This window comes from Megascapheus bottae, chromosome 2 (assembly GCF_031878675.1).
Source record: "Megascapheus bottae isolate mThoBot1 chromosome 2, mThoBot2.hap1, whole genome shotgun sequence".
NCBI classification, from domain to species: Eukaryota; Metazoa; Chordata; class Mammalia; order Rodentia; family Geomyidae; genus Megascapheus; species Megascapheus bottae.
Genome location: NC_143510.1, coordinates 90277815 through 90302387, shown reverse-complemented (window position 1 = coordinate 90302387; position 24573 = coordinate 90277815). Strand labels below are relative to the sequence as shown.

Below are 24573 nucleotides of genomic sequence, written 5' to 3'. Positions count from 1 at the left end.
TCACTCTAGACGAAGTGAGTGACGTGCAAGGGCCAGTCTGTCCTGTGTCCCCACAGGTAAAGCCACAATGCCCTGTGGCCACCCCTCCGCCTGGAGAGCTGGGCAGGGAACACGACGCTGTCAACTTGGAAGAAACTTTTATTGTGAATGCTGGTCTGATCAGTCCATAGCCACGGGGCAGTAGAACTAGAAACAGCTGGAGGGAGGAGAGAGGACCAGCAGCTGGGAAAGGAGGACAGCGAGGGCCAGAAGGTGAGGCTGAAGGAGTACCCAGCCAGCTGGGTGTCTGCCCTGGTTAAACAACACCCCATCCTGTCGGGCACCCTAGAAAAGCCATGGGGCACAGCTCAGTCCTGGACAGCCTCATTTCCCACCCTGGGCAGCAAAGCTCCCCATAGGCTAAAGGTTGTGCTGGGGACGAAGAATCTTTTCCATGGCTCCACCTTCCCTCCCTGCACCCAGCTGGGCTCCAGACCCTCACTTCTGTGCTCCTGGAGCGGCTGGAGTCAGGAAACAGCCAGCACACCCAGGCTTGTTAACAGTGCCAAAGTTCAGAGGAGCCTCCGGTGGGCAGATGGCAGAGCCAGGGGCGCGGGGCCAGCCCACACAAGCATAGGATTGTCTCCACGGGGAAGCCCACCAGGAGTCTTTGGATCCGAGGCAAGGGTGAGCTGGGGGTCAGAACCTATAGTGCTGTGGCCTTCCCCTCAGACATCACTGGAGAGTTGGAGATTACTCGCCTGAGGACTTGCAGGAGAAAGCAGGGAGAGGAGAAAGCCACTGCTTTCTCTCTGGTAAAAAGCCCCGAGTCCTAGACTCTGAGAGCCAAAGATACTGAATCCTGGCCGCCCTTCAGCCCATGGCTGCCCTATGGAGGGGCTTCTGGCCGAGAAGAGCAGGGTAGGAAGCAGGCTCCTTTAGCCTTCTCACCCAGACAGACACATGGACGGACAGAAGGACAGGCCGGCAGCTAGTTCTTGGAGGCTGGTGGCTGGCCAGGAAAAAAGAAGAGACTGACAGGACCCTGGCGGGCCGCACTCCTGCGCCTCACACACACACACACACCACACTAAATCGAGAGACAGATATATAATAAAAAGAATAAAAACTAAGGGCCCAGATGTACAAAAGATGTGTGAGTGACGAAGGAGGCAGGAAGAGTGGGAGTCGGTCAGTTCTTGGGAAGTCTGGCCACCTTCCTCAGCTTATAAATTACAATCCCCCTGGAAAACGGGGCTGGGACAACAAGGAGGCTCCGGCTGTGGCCTGGGTGAGCGGATGGCGGTCAGCGCTGCTCTGCAGTGGCCAGAGCGGGGGCCCCTCACGTGACGAGGATTCAGCAGCCGCTGGCAGGAGTCACACAGGCGCCCTGGGACTTCACTTTGTGGCGCTGGCCCCCTCGCCGACGGCCACCACTGCTAGGCTTGGGCTGAAAGTGAGAAAGAAGGCACCTGTGAAGCATTGGCCCTGGGGAGCAGGGCAGAGGGCAGGGAGCATGGCCATGGCCCCACTGGGGGCTGCCGGTGGGGACACACCATCCACAGAAGCACAGAACACATGTGCCGCTGCTGGGGCAGAGGGCAGGGGTGTGCAGAAGGAACACAGATCTGGAAACATCTCCTTTCCCAAAGAGGGAGTCAAAGGGAAAAACGCTACTCAGGAGCAGCTGCTCAGCCCGTCAGGCCAGGAGAGAAGCTGGGGAGAGCCTGCGGGAGTGACACAGCCACACTGCCACCGCCTCTCTGCATGAGAGGGGACACAGGACCCACGGAGGCAGCATGTCCACCTCTCCCAGTGCTGGACTGCAGTGCACATGTGACTCACTTCACGATCTGACAATCCTTCCTGTGACTATGAAAGAAAAGCCATGAAAGTGCTCAATTCTGGTTTGGTTTTTCTTCCAGTTTTGCCAGTCCTGGGTCTTGAACTCAGGGCTTGAGCACTGTCCTTGGGCTTTCTCAAGCCTAGAGCTCTAACACTTGAGCCACAGCACCATTTCTGGCTTTTTCTATGTGTATGTGGTCCTGAGGAATCGAACCTGGATCTTTGTGCCTGCTGGGCAAGTACTCTACTTCTAGGCCAAACTCCCAGCCCTCGATTCTATTTTTAATTCACTAAAACTAAATGCTTTGGCTTGGGCACTGGTACTTTCCACCTGTAGTCCCAGCTACTCAGGAGGCTGAGATCTGGATGATGGCCCTATGGGGCCAGCCCATGTAAGAAGGTTCCCTAGACTCTGTCCAAAATGAGTACACAAAGGACTAAAGGCATGGCGTTAGTAGTAGAACAAGTGTAAGAGCTGAGTTTAAGTCCCAGTACTAAAAAAAAAAAAAGGCCAGGAGTTTAGCCTAGTGGTAGAGCGCTTGCCTAACATGCTAAAGACCTGGGTTCGATTCCTCAGTACCATGCACATAAAAAAACCCAGAAGTGGTGCTAAGGCTCAAGTGGTAGAGCTCTAGCCTTGTGAAAGCCCAAGGACAAGGCCCAGGTCCTGAGCTCAAGGCCCAGCATTGGCAACAAAACAAAACAAAAGTGGGAGGGATTGCTGGGCACAGTGGCTCACACCTGTAAGCCTAACTACTAAGGAGGCTGAGATCTGAGGATCACAGTTTTCAAAGCCAGCCCAGGCACTAGACACCATGAGATTCTTATCTCCAATTAACCACTAGAAAACTAGGCGCTGTGGCTTAAGGGGTAGGGAAGTAGCCTTGACCTGAAGAGCTTAGGGACAGCGCCCAGGCCCAGAGTTCAAGCCCCTTGACTGACAAAAACAACACAAACAAACAAAAACCTCCACCAAAAACCAAAAAACTCAGTTCTATGGCCAGATACAATGGTTCATGCCCGTAATCCTAGCAACTTGAGAATCAGAGGTAGGGAGGATTATGCCTGGAAGCTAGACTAAGCAAAAAGTGCGATTTCATCTCAATAAATAAGCTGGGTACATACCATCATACAGGATGCCATAGGGCCAGAGGCCAGGCTGGCAAAAAAAAAAAAAAAAAAGCAAGAGGAATAGGTTCTGAGCTGAAACCCTAGCTACACCAAATGAATACAACGCTAGGTAAATGCTCGTCAAGATCAACTGAACAGGTGTTCTGAGAAGCACATTCCTCTTTCCGCCTTAGATGGCATCCGTGCATCAGGAGGGACTGTCTTTCTGACTGGGGCCCCCTCACCCTCACAGGATCAGCCTCAGCCCTCCCCGCCCAAGGCCAGGAATGGCCCACGCTCACCTGCGACTGGAGGCTGCTGGACGCAGCTGCCTGCCCAGGCCCTAGAGAGGCACTGTCGTCTCCGGGTGGAGCTGCCCCTACTGCTGGCCCTCCAGATGGGCCCCCCTCTTCTCGCTTGGTCAGGGGACCCTTTTTCGTGGACTGCATTTTGATCTGCTGGGGTTTGGAGTTCATCGGGGAGTTGTTGGTGGTCTGGAGGAGCTGCAGAAGCCAGAGTGGGGAAAGAATAAGGACAGAGCTGCCCACACCTCCCACCCTACCCCACCCCAAGGCTCTGCTGTGCCCCAGCTACCCTTCCTACCCTGCACAAAACTCCCTCCTGCCCTTCCACCATCTTAGACTTGGCCCAGGCTGCCACAGCCAGCTCTGGACCAAGTGGTAGGGTCAGGTTTCAAGAAGTCACCAGGTAAATACTTTGTTAGGTGGAAACATTTGTTGGAGTTTGTAAGAAGTTGTAAAAGAGCTCAGCACAGTGGCTCACACCTGTTATCCTAGCTACTCAGGAGGCTGAGATCTGAGGGTCACAGTTCAAGGCCAGCCAAGGGCACGAAAGTCCATGAGACGCTCATCTCCAAATAGCCACCAGAAAACTGGAAGTGGCACTATGATTCAAGGGATAGGGTGGTAGCCTTGAGCTGAAGAGCTCAGGGACAATGCCCAGGCCCAGAGTTCAAGTCCCATGACTGACAAAAAAAAAAAAAAAAAAAAAAAAAAAGAAGAAGAAATCATAAAAACTACCGCCCAGGAGTGATGGGCTCAGAATCTCCCTTTGTGACCTAGGTTCAAACCCGCAGGGCACTGGGGACTAGAGCCGCTGCCAGCCCCAAGGGAAGCAGACTTTGAGACCACAAAGTCCCTGGGTCCCCAGGGATGAGCCTGAGGAAACCCGTCAGGAGGAAGGTCCAATGTGAAGCTGATTCCAAAACTGGACAAGTGGAGTCCACTTCCTCCTCTGTGGAAGAGGAGGGGAGGGGAGGGAAGGCAGCACCAAAGTCACACCTCGGCACTGGCCCAGTTTCCCTAGTGCAGGGAGAAGGGCTCTCAGGAAGCCTGTGGTGCTCACAGCTATGGGTGGGGGCAGCTCTGGTGCTTCCTGGAACAGATGGTCTGCCCCCTCCCTTGGTACCTTGGTAATGGTGCCAACAGCTTTGGTGCGGCCTTCCCGGAACACCAGCCGCTGGTCTATGTGAAGGTACTCAGGGGTCTTGATGAAGCGGAAATGGACAGTAGCCTTGTCCCCAGTGCGCAGACAGTCCTTGTCCATGCTTAGAATGGTGGCTGTCTGCCTGATGCTCCCACAATGCACTGCAGAGAGAATAGGGAGATTGGGATGAACCTACTGTGTCCTGGGGCCTCAGAGCTGGGAGAGGCAGCGAGTAAAAGCAAGAAGCACTGTGGAGCTACAGTGGGGCTAGGTGACTACAGACCAGCTCCTGGCCTCACTCCCCACCTACCCAGCCCCCCAAGTCCTATACTCAAGTCACCCTCACTGGGCTGGGAGCTCCTACAAGACCCTGGCCCACTTCTCCTTATTCCCTGCTATGTGGCACCACCTCTTGGGACAGAGCAGTGCACCACGCACAGAAGGTTCTTGAGGGCAGGTGTTGGGTCAGCACCCTGGGTGGGTGTCTGCAGGACAGAATACACTGAGATGCATGGGCAGAACTGAGGGAACAGCTTGGTTGAGTGCAATGCCTCTGGGCTAGGGCTAGAACTAGAGACTGGGTCGCTGAGCACTTTTTGGGATGGGTTGAAGCCGGGTCTGCTGGTACAATAGTACCCTAGACACCTACCCATGGCCTGGTAGCGTGGGCTAATCGTGGTCGGATGGTGGAGGACAAGAATCTCGGCCTCAAATTCCCAGGAGGCTTGGGGGTTCAAGCGCGGAGAAACCATCACCATACCCTTTCGGATGGATGAGCGCTTGATCTGAAAGCGAGAGGAACCAGAGCATAGGCACCACGAGGCTTCTGGCTTCACACACTGGCCAGACAATTAGGAGACACCCTAACCCAGGTGGCCCCCACCATCTGATCGCTGCAGTGAACACACCAAGTCTCCCTGGTTCTGGCAGGAAGTCAAGTGACCCAGAAGACAATGCTGAGGGGAGGGGGAGTTGGCACAGCCCACCCTAACACCATAAACGGTAGGGCCCTATGCAGAGTGGACTTCTTGTCGTCCAGGGAGCTCGTGGCACCTGCTCAGCCATCCAAGGAAGGAACGGAGCCCAGGAGGCAGCGGTCCTAATACTCGGTGGCTGAGAGTCTTGGACAAGTCACTGGGCTCTGAGGCTATGTTCTCATCTATGGAAGTGAGGTCAGTGCCTCCACCCTATGGACGAGCCGCAAGAACTGGGGAGCAAGTGCCTGTGCACCCACAAGGCCCACTGGGAACCAACTGCCCTGCTCACCTTCTTCAGTGCAAAGGAAGCCGTCTGGCCCCCGCGCACTTCCTTGACCGGCATGCGCTTGCGATGGATGGACTTGACAGCGATGGACAGGAAGTTCCCCAGGGGGTCTGGGCCTAGCAGCAGAGTGTCATTCAGCTTGATCAGGCCCCTCAGCGTCGTGCCCGATACCACTGTCCCCACACCCTGCAAGGAGAAGATGCCAGTCTAGTAAGCCCATCCCCCCACCAGCCTACCCTGGGGTCCACCAGCCCCACTCTGGCCACTCACAGGGACAGAGTAGGTATCATCAATCTGGAACTCGGCAGGCTCCTCCTCCCGGTAGCTGGTGCGGGGGGACAGGAGGTTGAGGAACATCTTCAGCAGATCTAGGTTCTCGCCTGTAACATTGGAGATCTGGAATATTGGGCACATCCTAAAGGGAGGGGAGGGAAGAAAGGAAGTGGCTCGGGGGCCAGTTCCTGCCCTGCTGACCCCTCCCACTTCCCCTGTCTGGACATTTTCTCAGACTCAGTTTTGTCCTGCACCTGTGCTCTCTTCTTCCTCAAGCACTTATATACGTACTACCTTTCTTTAAAAGAGCCCTTCAGGTCCTCTTCCTCAATGCTTAGCACTCCTGGTGTGGGGCCGATTCTTCTCTCCAACCTCCCCTTTCTCCAGAGAGTGCCAGACATTGTTTCTGTCCTGAAGCCCTTCTAGAGCTCTGGGACAGACACCCAGGACTACCATCAGGAAATTCCATCAGTTATTTATGGCCTAAGTGAATCAAACCAGGCAGGATAAATTAAACTCCTTGAGACTAGGACACACACCTTCCCAGACCTTCTATACTGGAGCCTGAAAATCAACCCACTGGAGCAGGGCAGGAGAGCACTGGGTCACCAAAATAACCCAAAAATCCAGGCTGGCCAGGCATGGTGGCTCACGCCTGAAATCCTAGCTACTCAAAATGCTGAGAACTGAGGATCACGGTTCAAAGCCAGCCCAGGCACCAAAGACCATGAGACTCATCACCAATGAACTACTAGAAAACTGGAAGTGGGGCTGCAGCTCCCAGGGTAGGGTGGTAGCCTTGAGCTGAAGAGCTCAGGGACAGCACCTGAGCCCAGAGTCCAAGCCCCATGACCTACAGGGGAGGGGGAGGCAAGAATTGGCATTTATTTGTTCTATACCCGTCAGGTACAGTGCTAAATACCATACATATATACACACACATAAGTATATGTATTTGTTTCCTCCAATCTCTGGACAGTAAAAAGTATCCAGGAGAACCCATGCCCAAAGCAGCTATTTCAGGCCTACTGTGGCCTGCTGACAAAGAGTACCTGCCTGGAAGCAACTCCACCCCCACCCATTACCTCTCAGAGCTGAAGTTGGAAGCTGTAACAATCACATCATCTTTGCTCTGCACCAGCACAGGGATCTTCCGACAGCCTGGTGACTTCAGCAGGCGCTGCAACAGTTTCAGGGTTTCTTAAAGGGTGAAATAGAACAGAATTAGGGGACACAGCCTTCTCTTTAGCCAGGCTTCCAGGGTAAGACCGGTCCGCTCATTACTGATGCAAGTAGGATATAGACAGACAGATGGAGTGTTAAATGCCACAATGCCTGGAGAAGCAAAATGGAGGATCAAAACTTTGGGTGGGTTTGAATTGCCAGTGTGGAAAGAGCACAGATGGGGCTTCTTTTCTAAGGCTGTGAATCTGAAACTTGGCAGGTTTCTCAAAAACAACAACAACAACAACAACAACAACAACAAAAAACCCTCATCTGTCAAAGAGATCTCTTGGTGTCTCTTAGAAGTGTGCAGAAGCCCTTATACTGAGGCTTTTTCACAGGTCCGTACCACATTCTCCCCTATAATCCACATCAGAGAAAAACAAGTAGGCCATGCTTGTGCCAAGAGTTAAATAGGGATGATGTGAAAGTGAAAAATCTGGGCTGGAGCCCTGGCAGCAGATCACCTGCAAGATGGTGCTGACAGATACACAGGCCACCACCTGGGGGCTTCATTTACCTTGCAGGATGTTGGCAGGACACATGTCGATCTTGGTGACTACCACGAAGACAGGGACATTAAGTGCCAATGCCAACCCCAGGTGCTCCTTGGTCATCCCCACGATGCCAGCATTGCTACCCACCTGTCCCAACACAGAAAAAGAACTGTCAGGGCTGTGAGTGTGGCCTAGTGGTAGAGTGCTTGCCTAGCATGCATGATGCCCTGTGTTTGATTCCTCAGTACCATATAAACAGAAAAGGCTGGAAGGGCTGGGTGCAGTGGCTCACACCTGTAATCCTAGCTATTCAGGAGGCTGAGATCTGAGGATCAAAGTTCAAAGCCAAAGCCAGCCTGGGCCCAAAAGAACCTTATCTGGGTGCTTATCTCCAATTAACCTCTAGAAAACAGGAAGTGGGGCTTAGCTCAAGGGGAGGGCAGTAGCCTTGAGCTGAAGAGCTCAGGGACAGTGCCCAGGCCCTGAGTTCAAACCCCAGGACTGACCAAAAAAAAAAAAAAGCCAGGTGTAGGTGGCTCACGCCTGTAATCCTAGCTACTCAGAGGCTGAGATCTGAGGATTGTGGTTCAAAGCCAGCCTGAGCATGAAAGTCTGTGAGATTTTTATTTCCAGTTAACCACCAGAGAAACCAGAAGTGGGGCCAAGAGTTTGGCCTAGTGGTAGAGTGCTTGCCTAGCATGCATGAAGACTGGGGTTTGATTCCTTGGTACCACATACATAGAAAAAGCCGGAAGTGGTGCTGTGGCTCAAGAGGTAGAGCTCTAGCCTTGAGGAAAGATCAAGGACAGTGCTTAGGCCCTGAGCTCAAGCCTGGGACTGGCAAAACAAAAACAAAAAACATGGAAGAGCTCAGGGTCAATGCCCAGGCCCATAGTTCAAGCTCCATGACTGACAAAAAAAAAAAAAAGCTACCAGATTGGATGGATGCTCATTCCATGCATGTATTGAAATATCACATTGCACTCTACAAATATGTACAATTATTACATGTTACTTAAATAAAAGAAAAGAAGCGGGGTTTACTAGCTCAAGCCTGTCATCTTAGTTACTTTAAGAAGACTGCAGTCCAGGTCTATGGGAGCATAAAGGGAGAAACTACCTCAAAAATGCCCAAGGTGAAAAGGAACTGGCAGAGGAGCTTAAGTGGTAAAGTATCTGCCTATGTGTGAGGCCTAGTGCAAACTCTAATACCACAAAGATAATAATAAACTAAAAAGAACAAAAAGTACTTACTTTCCCAAATCAACCCTATGCACCTTCCACTGAAACTACTTCCTGACAGCAGCTGTCCTCTCCTCATGACAGCTCGTGACAGACCTTGCAATGCTTTAATAAATGGGAGATGAAACCAGGGTTTAATTCCAAGAACTTCAGATCTCAAGTGCAATGCCAGGAAGCTCAAACAGAGAGCTGCCAGGAGTTACTGTACAAGAAAGCTGGCCTCTCACTCCCCTCCATTTGGGGAGTTGGCCTGAGAACCTGTTTGTGGGGCAACTTGAGCAGGTTTGCTAAGAACAGATATCTATGTTTACCATACTTATTAACACAGGCAGCTGAGGAACTGGGAAGGGAAAGGAAGGACAGGCCAGAAGAAAACATGCTCACTTGTGCATTTGTGCTCTCTTCCTCCCTGCCTCCTGGCGTGAGGGACAGGAGAATGTGCAGGTGTGGGTCTCACCACTCCCTCTATGGTGAAGAAACTCAGCGGGACACATGCAAGCATAGCAGCATGAAGAGCCAATGCAAGTCCTCTGCTTTCTCTCCTTTCCAGTGACTCTGCGTGGCAAGCTGCTCAAAACCTAATTACACTATAGGCTAGAGGCATGGCACAGGTGGTACAGAGCCTGCCTAGAAAAATGAGACTCTGAGCTCAAACCCCAGTACTCCCTCCCTCAGCAAAACAATAAAAAAAAAACCTAATCACACTAGACAGCTCTTTGGGATGCCCCAGGATTCAAGTGGCCTAGTTCTGGTTGCCTCACCAGGTGAATCTCCTCACAATGGCTGCACCCAGCTAACATTCCTTCCTGCCCTCTGCCTGCTGCCTGGCCTTCTGATAAGGGTGCTCTTTCCATGCCTTCCCCAGGTGTCTGTCTCTCTCTTTCTCCAGTCCTAGGCTTTGAACTTAGGGCCTGGGCACTGTCCTTGGGCTTTCTCAAGGCTAGCACTCTACCACTTGAACCACAGCACCACTTCTGGCTTTTTCTGTGTTATGTGGTAATAAGGAATTGACCCTGGGCTTCATGCATGCCAGGTAAGCACTCTACCACGAGGCCACTCTCCCACTCCCTTCTCCCACCCCACCACGCCTCTCTGAGTGGGCCACCTGACACTGACTCCTCTATATACCAGGAGGAAACATTTCTGGAGAAACCCTCATCAACACCTCTTGAAAAACTAAGGAAAGCAGGGCATAGTGGCTCATATGCCAGTAATCCTAACTACTCAGGAGACTGAGATCTGAGGATCAAGGTTCAAAGTCAGCTTAGGCACAAAAGGACCTGAGACTCTTATCTCCAATTAACCTCTAGAAAATGGGAAGTGGGTCTTGGCTAAAGGGTAAAGTGGTAGCCTTGAGCTGGAGAGCTCAGGGACAGTGCCCAGGCTCAGTTTAAGCCCCATGACCCCCACAAAAAAAAAAAAACAAAAAAACCCCAAAAAACTAAGGTAAGTCTGCAAACAAGGTCTTATTTGTAGCAAGAGAATCCCTTGCATGTGACGAGCCCAGCAGCAGCAGGGGGGCCATGTCCTCGGGGAGTGCCTCCCCCCCACTTACCATGAGCATGCAGAAGTCAGGCAAATGGCCCGTCATGCCGAAGACCGTGGTCTTCAGGTACTTCTCATGGCCAGCCAGGTCAATGAAGGTAATGACCTTAGAGGACTTCTCACAGATCTTTGTCCACTCAAGGCTGCCACCATGGCTGTCAGGCTTGTTCACCACGTTGCCTTCACTGTCAAAGCCCAGAATGTCATTGCCCACACTGCTCGTGCGTCCAGATTCAATTTCGTGTTTGTGGCGGAAGAGTTTCTGGCGGGCAAAGCCACGGCCATTGTCCAGCTCCCCGTGTGTCAGGACCCCCAGAAGTGTGCTTTTGCCGGCATCCACATTGCCTACCACTGCTACCCTGCATGGACACAAACCCACACATCCGCGTGAGAGTCAGTGGGTGATGAACAACTCAGGAGCCTGGATCTGGATCCCTGAGTCCAGGCTTGGCCCTGCAGCCCTTGGCTCAGTGTCCTGGCGATGTTCCTGGAGCCATGTCCAGGGAATACAACGCACTCTGGAGCCCTGGGTAGAGCCCCAAAGGGCTTTCCCCAGACCTGAACTTTCACCCACATAGCCCCAATGTACAAAATGTACGCTGTACCTTCTCCCACACTTCCCAGATGGAAAAATCTAGAATGATGTGTAGAAACGGTGATGCTATCCTGACCACCCAAGCACTTTTCACCCACTAGGGAAGGGTTTTAGAGCTGACATGGCGAGTGTCACAGGACCCAGCACCATTCTCAGCTGGGCCGTCACCCCACGGTTCCACAGGGAGCACCCTGGAAGTTTGGAGGCCTCCTCACCTGACCTCCAGGAAGTCGTTGTCTCCTACTCGTTTCCGCACCAGGTAATCCCGTACCCGGCCACCAGCTTCTTGACGCTCCCGCAAGAGGATGACATCGGCTTCTATCTGCTCCGCCATGCTCTTCACTGTGGCGTAAGAGGCCTCCATGTCAGCCTCACTCAGCCCGTACTCAGTCCCATCTGGTGACAAGAGAGCAGGCAGGCATCAGGTCAACAGGCAACCAATCAACTCCAGCTAACCACGGCCCCGCCTGGACACAGTCTCTACCTGAGTAAAAACAGGAAACAGAGTTAAGTTGTAGCAGTGCCAGGAACTTCCCCACCAAGCAGGGCACTGGGCAATTCATTCAACTACAGTCACCACCATTCTCCTAGGTATTAGGCCCTGTACTGGGAATACAGCTGTCCTTAGTGAGTTCACTGCCACAAAGGAGAGAGACAGGAAATTAATTAACTACAACTGAGCTCTAGCACTGTGCTGTAGAAAACAAAGTATGGTCTGGAGAAGTTAGAGCAGCTTTGGGGGAGCTGACTCCAAGCCTGGTATTCCGGGGTGAGAAAAGGAGTCCAGAGAGAAAAGAGAAAGGTCAGTCTTCTAGGGAGATAAAGAGTGGGGGCATGGCAGAGGGTTGTGCGCTCAGGAAAGATGCTCAGTGCTGTGGGTGCAGGCTAGGGGGACACAAGCGTGGCAGGAGAGAGCTGCGGGGGCAGGGCAACAGACAGCAACAACGCCTTACACTCCAGGTACAGCAGCACAATCAGAGCTCATGGCTAAGCAAGGCAAGAGGCCTGATGTGGGGAGCTGAAAGAAATTCCAATAATCTAGGCAAGCCAGGAGGACTGGAAGATGGAGGAAACAGATTTCTGGAATAGCTACGAGGTACACTTTTAACTGAGGTGTGACTCAGGTAAAGTGTCCAGCAAACAGCTGAAAAAGGAGTTTAAGGAGCCGGGAGTTTGGCCTAGTGGTAGAGTGTTTGCCTAGCATCCACGAAGACACAGGTTCAGTTCCTCAGAAAAAAAGCTGAAATTGGTGCTGTGGCTCAAGTGGCAGACCCCTAACTGTAAGAAAGCCCAAGGACAGTGCTCCAGCCCTGTGTTCAAGCCCCAGGACTGGCCAAAAAAAAAAAAAAAAGAAAGAGTTTAAATCTAAGAAGAGGGGAGGCAGAGAGGGGGGATTGTTCTTGTTCCCCGGTGCCTACATACAGTAAGCCACACGCCAGCTGCTTCTGGGTGCTATGGGATTTAACTCCCACCCCAGTTCCTTTCAGCTCTTCCTTAGGCTCCTTGCGGAGAGAACTCCTTTAGCAAAGTAACCTCTTCTCTTCTGCCACCTAAAAACCTTGTACCAGGAGTGTTCCATGCCTCCTTCTCCAAGCCTGTCACAAACTAAAAAAAAGGGCTGGAGGCATGACTTAAGTAGTAGAGCAACTGACTAGAAAGGGAAAGCCACCTTCCTCCCCTTTTTCCTAATCACCTCCTGGGCTACCAACATCGCAGACTATACAACCCTACTCGCTCTAAATTGACCATTTTTCCTGAAGAAAGTTTACAGACATCAGCAGTGGCTTTCCAGCATGCTATACCATTGCCATCCTGTCTCTTCTTCTGAGGCACAACCCTCCCATCTGCCATCATCAAAGACCCTCTTCTCCACAGGTGCCTACTAGCAGTCCTAGCTACTCAGGAGGCTGAGATCTGAAGATCACACTTCAAAGCCAGTCCAGGCAGGGAAGTCTATGAGACTCTCCTCTGCAATTAACCACCGGAAAACTGGAATGGGTGCTGTGGCTCAAAGTGTTAGAGCACCAGCCTTGAGCTGAAGAGCTCAGGGACAGTGCCTAGGCCCAGAGTTCAAGCCCCACAACCAACAAAATATAAAAATTAAAATTAAAAAATAAGCTAAAAATCTGAGGATCATGGTTCCAAGCCAGCCCAGGCAGGAAAGTCTGTGAGACTCTTATCTTCAATAAACTACCAAAAAAGCCAGAAGTGGAGCTGAGGCTCAAGTGGCAAAGCACTAGCACAGGCCCTGAGTTCAAGTCCCAGGGTGCACGTGCACAGACACAAACCACACACTCACATCATATTCTTTCCTCTAAACTTGACCTGCAGCCATCTTGAGGCTTCACTATGGCTCCAATGCTTTTGAGAACTTCAAAAACATTTCTATGTAGTAGTATCTTCCTCTCTGAGCTCCACAGCGAGTTTCCAATGACCTGGATGGTAACTCTAGAAGTCTGATCCAATTTCACCAGCAGGGCCTTGGAACAGCAGCATGCAAATGATTCCCATCCTCTAAAGCATTGGGTAGGCATTGCTACTTCTTCTTAACAGTGTAGCAAATAGCCAGGCATGGTAGCATATGCTTGTAATCCTAGCACTAGGAGGGAGACACAGAGGATTAGAGGATAGTAAATTTAATATTAGTCGGAATCAGAAAAGATTCTATTTAAATAATAAAAAATATCCAGGTACTGGTGGCTCACACCTGTAATCCTAGCTACTCAAGAGGCTGAGATCTGAGGATTGCGGTTCAAAGCCAGCCCGGGATCAAAAAGTCAATGAGGCTCTTACCTTCAATAAAACCAGAAAACCGGAAGTAGAACTGTGGCTTAAATGGTAGAGTGCTAGCTAGCCTTGAGCTGAAGAACTCAGGGACAATGCCCAAGCCCAGAGTTCAAGCCCCACACAGACAAAAGATAAAATAAAATGGGCCAGGAGGATGGCCTACTGGTAGCATGCTTGCCTAGCATGTAGAAAGCCCTGGGTTCGATTCTCCGAAATCACATACACAGAAAAAGCCAGAAGTGGCACTGTGGCTCAAGTGACCAAGTGCTAGCCTTGAGCAAAATGTGTCTAAGGACAGTGCGCCCAGGCCCTGAGTTCAAGTCCCAGGACTGGCAAAAAATAAACAAACAAATAAATATAGATAAAAATAAAATAAAAACAAAAAATAAAAAAGTGAAATAAAGCTGAGTGTGATGGCTCACACCTGTAATCCTAGCTACTCAGGAGGCTGAGATCAAGATTCAGAGCCAGCCGGGGCACTGAAGTCTATGAGACTCTTATCTCCAATTAGCCTTCAGAAAACCAGAAGTGGCGCTGTAGTTCAAGAGGTAGGGTGGTAGCCTTGAGCTGAAGAGTTCAGGGACAGCACCTAGGCCCAGAATTCAAGTCCCACAACTGACATAAAAAAAAGAAAGGAAAAGATAAGAAAAGGAGTAAATAGAAGCTAGTAGCCTCAGAACGAGGCCATGTGAACTGCAGTCTTTTGAGTCTAAATGTACAGCCTGGTCTTTGCTGGTGTTCCTCTCATTGAAGGATCTCCCCTCCCCTTCCAAGCTTACCATTCTCATCATCTAGTCCTTCATCATCATGTCCTTCCTTCTCACTGTCCACCCCCTTTGCCAATCCACTGCCACCAATCGGACTCCTGCTTAGGTCCCCAAAGGAAACTCAGCTCTAACTCTATCACTTCCACATCAAACCTCCAAATGATTGTAGAGAACCAGAACCAGTAACCTTTCAGTCACAATTTCCTAAGGCCTCTCCAGCTTATCCCACACTCCCTTCTCAACAGCCTCACCAGCTCTGTCCTAGTCCATGTGCCCTAAGCTCTCCTCTGCTAGGTCCTACAAGTCCCAGCTTTATAGTTTGGCTCATAGATTCCCTGTTCCACAAAGTCAGTCAGGAGTCATCCTGGGAGGGGCCTGATTCGCCATCCTGCTCACAGCCTTGTGCAATAGTGCTTTGGACACAGGCTATTCCCAACTATACAGCATCTTGAGGATGGGACCATATCTCAACCATTTCTTGACCCTTGATGCCTCACAGGGATAGCTCTCCTGCCTCAGGTCCCAAACACTGAGAAAAATACAAGGCAAATGAGCTAAAATAGACCAGCTTGGGGGAGTGGGGAGGAGGAAGCTTAAGATATCCATTCCTAAAGGAAGGCTGTGTGTGTGTGTGTGTGTGTGTGTGTGTGTGTGTGTGTGTGCGTGTATGTGTGTACCTGCCTATCCTAGGACTTGAACTCAAGGCCTAGGTGCTGTCCCTGAGCTTTTGTGCTCAGGCTGATGCTCTACTTCTTGAGCCACAGCACTAATTCTGGCCTTTCAGTGGTTAATCAAAGCTAATAGTGTCAGGGACTTTGCTGCTTGGCTAGCTTCAAACTGCAATCCGGAAATCTCAGCCTCCTAGTAGTTAGGACTGCAGGCATGAGCTGCCTGCACTCAGCCAGGTGTGCTTGCTGGCTTTTGTTGTTGTTGTTTGTGAGTTACATTTTGCCGAACTGGGGTTTAAACATAGGGTCCCATGCTTGTGAGGCAGGCAGTCTATCACTTGAGTCAGCCCTTTTCACTCTGGTTATTTTTCAGGAGCTTCTACCTATGCCTCCCTTGTGCCATGCCATCATGCTTAGTTATTGACTATGTAACTTTTTGCTTGGACTGGTCTCAAATCCTGATATTCTTGAGTAGCTGGAGTTATAGACAGAAGCTATTGTGCCCACCCTGGATTCCTCAATTCTTTTTTTTTTCTTTTTTTTTTTTTGCCAGTCCTGGGCTTGAGCTCAGGGCCTGAGCACTGTCCTTGGACTTTCTCAAGGCTAGAGCTCTACCACTTGAGCCTCAGCACCACTTCCGGCTTTTTTCTATGTATATGGTGCCGAGGAATCGAACCCGGGTCTTCATGCATGCTAGGCAAGCACTTCAACCACTAGGCCAAACTCTCGGCCATGGATTCCTCAATTCTATCTAATATGCTCAGACAGAAAGCCAGTGCTTTCAGATCCTGCTGCACACCAAGGTCCAGTGACAATGTCACCTTGGCCATTAGGGATCTTGGTCGTGTTACCCTTCTCTAGCACTCAATGAATTCTTCACAGAGGTCCAATTACTAAAGGCCACAGACTCAGCCATGAACAACCCTAGTCAGACTTCTACCTCATCTTACCTTTCCTGTGAGGCTAGTGTGCTGAAATGGCTTCCCAGACTTTTGGGGTAGGTGCCTAACCTCTTTGATGTGGCATTCAAGGACCCTCACATCTGAACTCAGTTTACCTATCCAGTCTCCCCTCCTGATCTCACTCTCTACTCCCATTTTACTGGATTACATCTGGCCCACTAAATACTACAGTTCCAATGCGTCAGGCCTTGGTGCACATTCCCGCTTCCCCTCATCACCACCTCCATTTACCTGGAAATTCTTGTTCATGGCTTAGGACCAACCAAAGTAGCCTGTATAACTTTTCCTGACAGCCCCCGACCCCGGCCCCCTCCTTCCCCTGCCCATGAAGATATAGCACCCTTCTTATATCCCCTGCACTTTCAATATGGCACTTGGCTACAACCATGACTGAAAAGGTCATGATTTAGTATTAAGAAAATGAACAAGGTTCTTGTGGAAAGAAACCTCATGGTAAATCAACCACAGCCTGGGATCCTGAAAATATTACTACTGTAACTGCTAATACTCATTAATATTTACATGTCAGGTGATTTCTTTGAATTCCCATGAGTTCACCATAGAATAGGTTCTATTGTTATTCATATGTTAAGACAAGGAAAAAAGTCACAGATCTGTAAACTCAGATTTGCCAAGCTCCAGACCCTAAACTATGAGGCTCCACGGACTTGCCTCTTTGTAAAATACCAACCTTATATTAAGAACACACAGAAGGGGCTAGGCGCAGTGGCTCACACCTGTAACCCTAGCTCCTCAGGAGGCTGAGAGCTGAGGATCAAGGTTCAAAGCCAGCCCAGGCTCTAAAAACTATGCGACTCTTATCTCCACTTAATCACTAGAAAATGGGAAGTGAGGCTATGGCTCAGGGGTAGGGCGATAGCCTTGAACTGAAGAGCTCAGTGACAGCGCCCATGCCCAGAGTTCAATCCACAAAAAAATTAAAGAAAGAAAGAAAAAGAAAGAACATGGGGCCAGGAGTTTGGCCTAGTGGTAGAATGCATGCCTAGCATACACAAAGACCTGGGTTTGCTTCCTCAGTACCAGATATATAGAAAAAAGCTGGAAGTGGTGCTGTGGCTCAAGTGGTAGAGTTCTAGCCTTGAGAAAGCCCAAGGACAGTGCTCAGGCCTTGAGTTCAAGCCCCAGGACTGGCAAAAACAAAAACAAAAACAAAACAAAAAACACAGAAGCATATTCCTCTGACCTGTTAAGAATTTCTTACATCCAGCTAGGCACTGATGGCTCAAGCCTATAATCCTAGCTACTCAGGAGACTGAGATCTGAGGATCACAATTCAAAGCTAGGTCCTGCAGGAAAGTCTGAGAGATTCTTAACTTCAATTAACCACCAGAAAACCAGAAGTAGTGCTGTGGCTCAAAGTGGTAGAGCACTAGCCTTGAACAAATGAGCTCAGGAACAGTGTCCAGGCCACAAGTTCAAGTCCCATGACTCTCCTCCCACACACACAAAATTACATCTAGTTGTTCATACACAATTTCTCTGAGGCAGGGTGGGCAGGGTGGAGAAAATGTCATTGACCCCTCTCTAGAGAAAGGCCATGACAGAGAGGTAAGGAAACTACGGGAAGTGGAATGAAACCCACCCCTGGGCCCCTGCATCTGGTTCAGTCTGTTTGATGTTCAACTTGTTTAACTAGTTCTGACCTCTTTCTGCCTTTGAAGAATCCAGAGGCAGGAGTCACTATGCATGTCATAGCATCCAGCTAGTGGATGCCAGGATAATACTGGGGTGTGTGGGAGATGGGCTAATGAGTGTTTGACATCTTATGCTTTGCTGCAGGAGGGTTAATTAGCTGTGAGTTGCCAAGGCAATAAATTCAGAGTACAGAGTAAAGGACAAAAAGGAGGAAGGAGACTTAAGAATCTAGGTCTTTTGGGGAGCCTAAAGGAGGAGGCTAGAATTTGATAGCAGCCTGGGCTACATAATGAATACTTTTCTCCACAATTAAAAAAAAAGAAAAGAAAAGAAAAGAAAATCTGGGTCTTTAAAAACTAGTCATACCACTTGTCAAAACTGACCTTTATGTGGTTTCTGAAATTCTACAGCATGAAGTGATCTTTGAGTGGCTCATCTTATTAAATAAAGCCTGTCAGACATGTACTGGATAAGCTTTCCAAAGGCTATCAATGATTTCTTAGTCACCAGGTTGAGTGGCCTTTTCTGAACCTAATATTACTTTCTGCCTGGGTAGTACTCAACAATGTCAACCAATTTATCCCTTCTTAACATGCATACCTTGTTCTGCCTATCTCGCTCACCAAGTCTTCTTTTAGGCGATAAGACCCAAAAGAAGGAGGTGGCAGCAAGAATGAGAAGGAGAGATAGAAGCGACCTTTCAAAGGGAAGTATATCAGTATTTGAAGATCAAACCTTTCTTTTGTCATCTTGTGGCATTTTCAAATACATTTTCCTACTTAAGTTCTTTGAGTATACGACTGGAAGCATGGCCTAGTGGTAGAGTGCTTGCCTAGCACGACCCGGGTTTGATTACTCAGTACTATACACATAGAAAAAGCTGGAAGTGGTTCTGTGGCTCAAGTGGTAGGGTGCTAGCCTTGAGAAAGCCCAAGGACAGTTCTCAGGTCCTGAGTTCAAGCAAAAAAAAAAAAAAAAAGTTCTTCGTGTATATATACCATCTTTTCCCCTTGAAGAAGGCACAAGATCCTAGCTACCCAGAAGGCTGAGATCTGAGGATCATGGTTCCAAGCCAGCCCAGGCATGAAAATCTATGAGACTCTTATCTCCAATTAACCACCAGAAAACTGGGAGGGACAGCACCAGGCCCAGAGTTTAAACCCCACAACCAAAAAAAAAAAAAAAAAAGAAAGAAAGTAAGTAAGTTCCTGTGAGACTCTTGTCAAAAAGGCTAGAAGTGATGCTATGGCTCAAGTGGTAGAGCCTTAACATACCAAGAGGCTCAGAGACAGCACCCAGCACCCTAGCCATGAGTTACAATCTCTGGACTAGGAAAAAAAAAGAAGGCACCAGAAATCACCCCCACTAAGGCTTAGGGCCTGCCTAGAACATCCCAGGTAAGCAGGCTACACTCTAGCCCCAAAGGCCAGATTTTTAGTATCCAGTGGAGGATTGGGTGGATGGCTCAGGTAATAGAAGAGTGCTTACTTCGCAAGTGCAAGGTCCTGAGTATAAACACAGCACAGCAAAAACAAACAAATAAGCATCCAAAAGAGCTAGGCAACAGTATCAAACCTTAGATGATATTTTTTATTTTTATTTATTTATTTTTAAGCGTTTCCCTAAGCTGGGCAAGGAGTTTGGCCTAGAGGTAAAGTGATTGCCTAGCACACACAAAGACCGGGGGTTTGATTCCTCAATACCACATACATAGAAAATTCTAGAAGTGGTGCTGTGGCTTAGTGATAGAGCTCTAGTTTTGAGAACACTCAAGGATGGTGCTCAGGCCCTGAGCTCAAGCCCAGGACTGGCAAAAAAAGGAAAAAAAAAAAAAAGAAAAGAAAAAGTTTTCCTAAGCTGCCCAGGCTGGCCTCCTGCCTCCACCTCCCAAGTAGCTGGGGTGATAGGCTTAAATGATCTGGCCCAGCAATTCCATCTACAAAAGAATCATTATGTGCCTTTTCAAAGCCTACACTGAGCAAAGAAAATGATGTATCTATCCTTAAGCATGTACCCAAGCCCACCTGAGTCTGTTTGCAAAGATGACAAGAGAAAAGTGCGGTATGGGCTAAATTCATTAATTTTAATCCTCTTAGGAAGTGAAGTGAAGCAGTGGCTCAAGTGGTAGAGCACTACCTTTGAGTGAAAATATTCAAGGACAGTGCCCAGGCTCTGACTTCAAGTCCCAGGACTGACACTAAAAGGGAAAAAAAAAAAAACAATCTTGGAAGTGATGTTGTGGCTCAAGTGGTAGAGAGAGCCTTGAGCTGAAGAGCTCAGAGACAGGGCCCAGCTCCTGAGTTCAATCCCACAACCACCACCAACAAAACACTCACTTGAATCATTTCTTTGGGTTGGAGATATGGCGCAGGTGGTAGAGCACCAGCCAATGAGCAAAAGCGAGTAAACATCAGATAGTCAGTGAGTCCCAGTTTGGAACAAAAATAAAGGAAATAATTTAAACAATGTCAGCTGTTGTTTCAAAAAAGATAATGCTATAAGAAAGATGACAGTAAGTTGATTTTGTACTGAGGGATAAACTGGCGGGGGGGGGAGGATGGGACACCACCATTCCTCGACATCAACTGGAATCCTCTCACAAGGCTCCCCTTCTCTAACACAGGAGGTCCCACAGTGATGAATAAGCAGGTTGGAGGACAATAACTAGAGTGGTCACAAGTCTACATACCTGTCAGGATCTAGCTGTTATCACAGCTTTCCAGACTCAATGGTCACTGTGTTCTGGGCCATGACAGCCTGACTGAGAGGAACTCTGGGCATCTGTTTCTTGCTGACACCAAGATGAATGGCAGATTCTCCACTAGCATATGTGAAGCCCTGGGTTTGATTCCTCAATACCACACAGAAAAAGCTGGAAGTGGCACTGTGGCTCAAGTGGTAGAGTGATAGCCTTGAGTAAAAGAAGCGCAGGGACAATACCCAAGTTCAAGACCCAGGACTAGCAAAAAATAAAAGAATGATGAGACCTATATACAGGGCTCGTAGGAGAAGACCTAGATGTCCCCAGGATAGGCCAACTCTAGATCTAAGATGTGTTCTGTTACCTTGGACTAGAAGTTTCTTTGTTTGATGCTTTCATTTCCCTTTATGCAAATGGGGAACAACATCTGAACAACTGCTTGGATCCTTAACAGCCAAGCACATGGTGACCACTACAGTGGAAGCTGACATTTGCTCTGCCTGTTTATGTCCTCCCAACAGTTCTACAGACACTAAACATCACTGCAACTGAGACACACGAGCAGGAAAGTTGACAAAGGAGGAAAATGTGCTCTAAATAAGTGTTTAAAATAAATGAAAGGAAAACTATGCTCACCTGATCCCTGCCCAATGACATATATGGTCTCTCCGCATCCCTCGTCCATCCTCTCCCACATCTGCCGAAGTAGGCTGTCATACTGCTCTGATGTAGGGCTCACTAGAACCAGCTAGAAGAGAAACCAACAGCCTTAGGACCACACTTACTAGACAGCACCAGTCACAGCTGAGCAACAGCCTGACCAAAGACCCTATCAAACCCCACAGCACCCTAATCAGAAACAGCTGTACAGCCCAGCCCCGTCATGCCCTCTCTTCCTCTCCTGGAACAGCCTTATAGGATCCAGATGATGTACTAATCTGAGTATGTTTGAGGCACCACCCATGAAGAGGTGTAAGCAGCCTGCCTCTGAGTTCCCTAAGAGAGGCAGGACCCAAACAACTGAGGGGCTGGCATTACAGGAAGAAGCTGAGGAGCAAGGCTTTACACCTACATGCCAGGCTACCTGTAGTGTGCATTCCAGGACAGAAAGCTCATATACAGCCAGTAGCTCCCACAATAATAGAAAAATTCGGTTCCATCTCGAATTAGCTACCTTGATTATTTGGAAAACAGTGGGGAAAACTGCCTAGAAGAGTCATCATCAACAAAACACCACTACAACTAAGGTTAAGTATTAGCATCATTGCAGTGCAAATTTCAATAACATCCAAGGATTGACCACTTATTTGGGGAGGTCTTTCACTAACAGGCACCTTGGACAATTCCTATGTGACCTTGGACAAAGAACTTAACCTCTCTGAATCTCAGTTTTTCAGTCTATAAAATAGAAATGCCACCTAGTATCCTAAAGCTATCGTAGAGAGCAACTATAACAACATATACAGCATGGAACCTACAGCTCAGTAAATGGTCATTGTGTTTTCTTTATCCAATTGTTTCTAGGAAAAACTTCTTCTATGAAACTCACCACAAATGTTCTTAGAATGTGGCTTAGTGGTAGAGTGCTTGCCTAGCATGCATGAAGCAATGGGTTTGATTCCTCAGTACCACATAAACAGAAAAAGCCAGAAGTGGTGCTGTGGCTCAAGTGGTAGAGTGCTAGGCTTGAGCAAAAGAAGTTCAGGGACAGAGCTTAGGCCCTGAGTTCAAGACCCAGGACTGGCAAAAAAGAAAGAAAGAAAAGGAAAGGAAAGGAAAGGAAAGGAAAAGAAAGGAAGGAAGGAAGGAAGGAAGGAAGAAAGAAAGAGAAATGAAAGGGAGGAAGGAAGGAAGGAAAAGAAAAAAAAAAAGCTTCTTGGAGCCTTAGATCCCCATATGAGACTGTGGTAAACATTTCTTATGTGCTAGGTTCTACATTTTTCAGGACTTAAATCTTCAATCCATTCCTTCTCTCTTCCACATGGTTTTCCTTTTCAATACCATCAATATTTACATTACATTTGGCTCCTGAATTTCAAAATCACGAGGCTTTCCCAGCTCCTTATCACTTCCTTACCCATGATCATTAAATAAGTTCAGAAACTGCAATTTCGCCCTGCTATTTCCCACTGTCCTCAAGTTTCTTCAGCACCTTGGCTAGGTATTGACATCTACCTGGTCCACTTTTGAGTCAGATGCCTATCTTGTAACTTCCTGAGTTGACTCATGAAAGCTTGCAATAATAAACTGGATGCTGCCTGGGTCATGCCGCCTCGCCCTTTTCCCCACCTTCTGTCTCTCTGAGCTTGCCACCCCTCATGATAGCATTAGAGGAACCAGACAAGACCACTGTGACAAACAGAAGCCACCTGGTTTCCAAGTGCTAATACTATAAGGACAAAGAACAGTTAAACAATTGCTTACTTAGGTTGCAGTGAAGGATCAAGTTTCTGGCAGTTTTGCCACCATAAGCTATGAAAATTCACAAACATTTTCAAAGCTCCACTTAAAAAAAAAAATCTCTATTGCAAATATCCTACAAAAGGTAGGAGGTGTTACTGATGTTCTGTCCTCTCATCAGATGTTACTTAATCCACACAGAGAATTACCAGCTATCCAGTTCAAATGCACGGTGTTTATGCACGGATCCCCTTCACAGCCACTTCTAATTTTTAGAGCAGATTTTTATTTTCTGAAGCTGAGGCAGGTGGAGAAATGAGAGGTTAAGAAACTTTCCCAAGGCCACAAGCCTTTTTAATGGCAGATCAGGAAGGGAACCCAGCCTGTGAGACTCCCAAATGGACATTCGTTCCTTTGGCTGTTGTTAAGCACCTTCCAAAGCACCAGTTCCATCTCACACTTTCGTGTGCAGTTCTCCACAAAGCCAGGCAGGTGGTGAACCCTGGGTCGCTGCCTCCCGTCCTCAACAGCTCAGTTGTATTTGAAACAGTCCTGAAAGGACCTTCGTTGTGCTATACCATACAGGAGCCGGTTCCACTCCCGGCCAGGGAGATTCTGGTCATGCCCACCTTCCAAGTGGCAAACACAATGTGCTTTCGGTGGACTCGCAGGTGGACATGCCTCCTCGGATGCCCTTCTCCCGGACCGAGCGGCTACTTTCTGTTTCCTTTCCCCAGATCCCGACGAGATGCCGAGGCCACTCGGGCGCCTCCTCTCCCTCCACTCCCCGTCCCCGCGCGTCCTGCCCGCCGCCCCCCACCCCCCCGCGCCCCAGCCGCCCGACCCCACGGTCCCCCCGGACGCTCCAGGGAGCCGAACACTCCGGGTCTCCGAACCGACCCGAGGAAGGGAGGAGGCCGCCCGGCGCGGGGACACGGACGTCCACGGAGCGCTGCGGGCGTCGAGCGCCCCGGTTCCACGTGGCGGGGCGGGGAAGGGGGGGCTGCGATCTCGGCGGGAGCCCCAGAGCGCGGGAGGACGGGTCGGCGCCGCCAGGAACCGAGGTGGCCGTGGGGGGGCCCCGGGGATCGCCCGGCCCTCGCGCGTCTCCCTGGGCGGCCGGTGGGGGAGCTCCGTCCCTTCCCGCGTCCCTGCCCACCCCGAGACTGGACGGCCGGGTGCCCTCCGTCGCCGGGGAGACGGCTCGGCCCGCCGCGGGTCCCCCGCAGAGCCTGCCGCCACCGCCCGGGCCTACCTTGCTGGTGAGGTCCAGCTCCGGCTCGCCATTGAGCGCCTCGCCGTCCTCGCTGCAATCCGAGTCGAAGCCGCCGTGGAGCCGGGCTGCCGCCGCTGCGGCCCTGGCCGCTCCCGGAGAGCTGGGCTCCGGGGCGAACATCGAGGCCGGCACCGGCGAGTCCATCGGGGAGCGACTCCGCTCCGCCGCCATCTTTAATAACTTAGGCTAATTCGCAGTCTGCCGCCCTCCTCCAGGCTCATTTGCCTAATCTATGCGCGAGCCCGCCCCCCTCTCGTTGGAATAATTTATGCGAAACCTCTCCCACCGCCCAGATCTCTGGCTCAGACGCGAGCTACCGGGATTCCCGGCCGCCAAT

The 24573-nt window shown here is 49.8% G+C and overlaps 1 protein-coding gene across 1 annotated transcript; it reads right to left on the bottom strand.

Annotated features, from left to right (window-relative positions):
- Nucleotides 1-120: 120 nt before the first annotated feature.
- On the bottom strand, nucleotides 121-24448 carry Gtpbp1 (GTP binding protein 1). The gene is made up of 12 exons (XM_090328706.1): nucleotides 24216-24448; nucleotides 21197-21308; nucleotides 11235-11415; nucleotides 10435-10783; nucleotides 7661-7784; nucleotides 7002-7116; nucleotides 5914-6058; nucleotides 5647-5829; nucleotides 5030-5165; nucleotides 4363-4541; nucleotides 3237-3437; nucleotides 121-1429 (listed from the first exon to the last, which is right to left on the bottom strand). Exons 1-12 carry the CDS (start codon nucleotides 24405-24407, stop codon nucleotides 1337-1339), a joined length of 2010 nt encoding a protein of 669 aa, XP_090184832.1. The 5' UTR covers nucleotides 24408-24448; the 3' UTR covers nucleotides 121-1336.
- Between the last annotated feature and the right edge of the window lie 125 nt (nucleotides 24449-24573).

Coding starts and splice junctions, on each gene's coding strand:
- Gtpbp1 (XM_090328706.1), bottom strand. CDS start 24,407: ATGGCGGCGGAGCGGAGTCGCTCCCCGATGGACTCGCCGGTGCCGGCC. Junction 11,416..21,196: donor TGTCATTGGGCAGGGATCAG/GTGAGCATAGTT, acceptor TCTTGTCACCAG/ATGGGACTGAGTACGGGCTG. Junction 3,438..4,362: donor CTGTTGGCACCATTACCAAG/GTACCAAGGGAG, acceptor TGGCTTCTGCAG/CTCCTCCAGACCACCAACAA.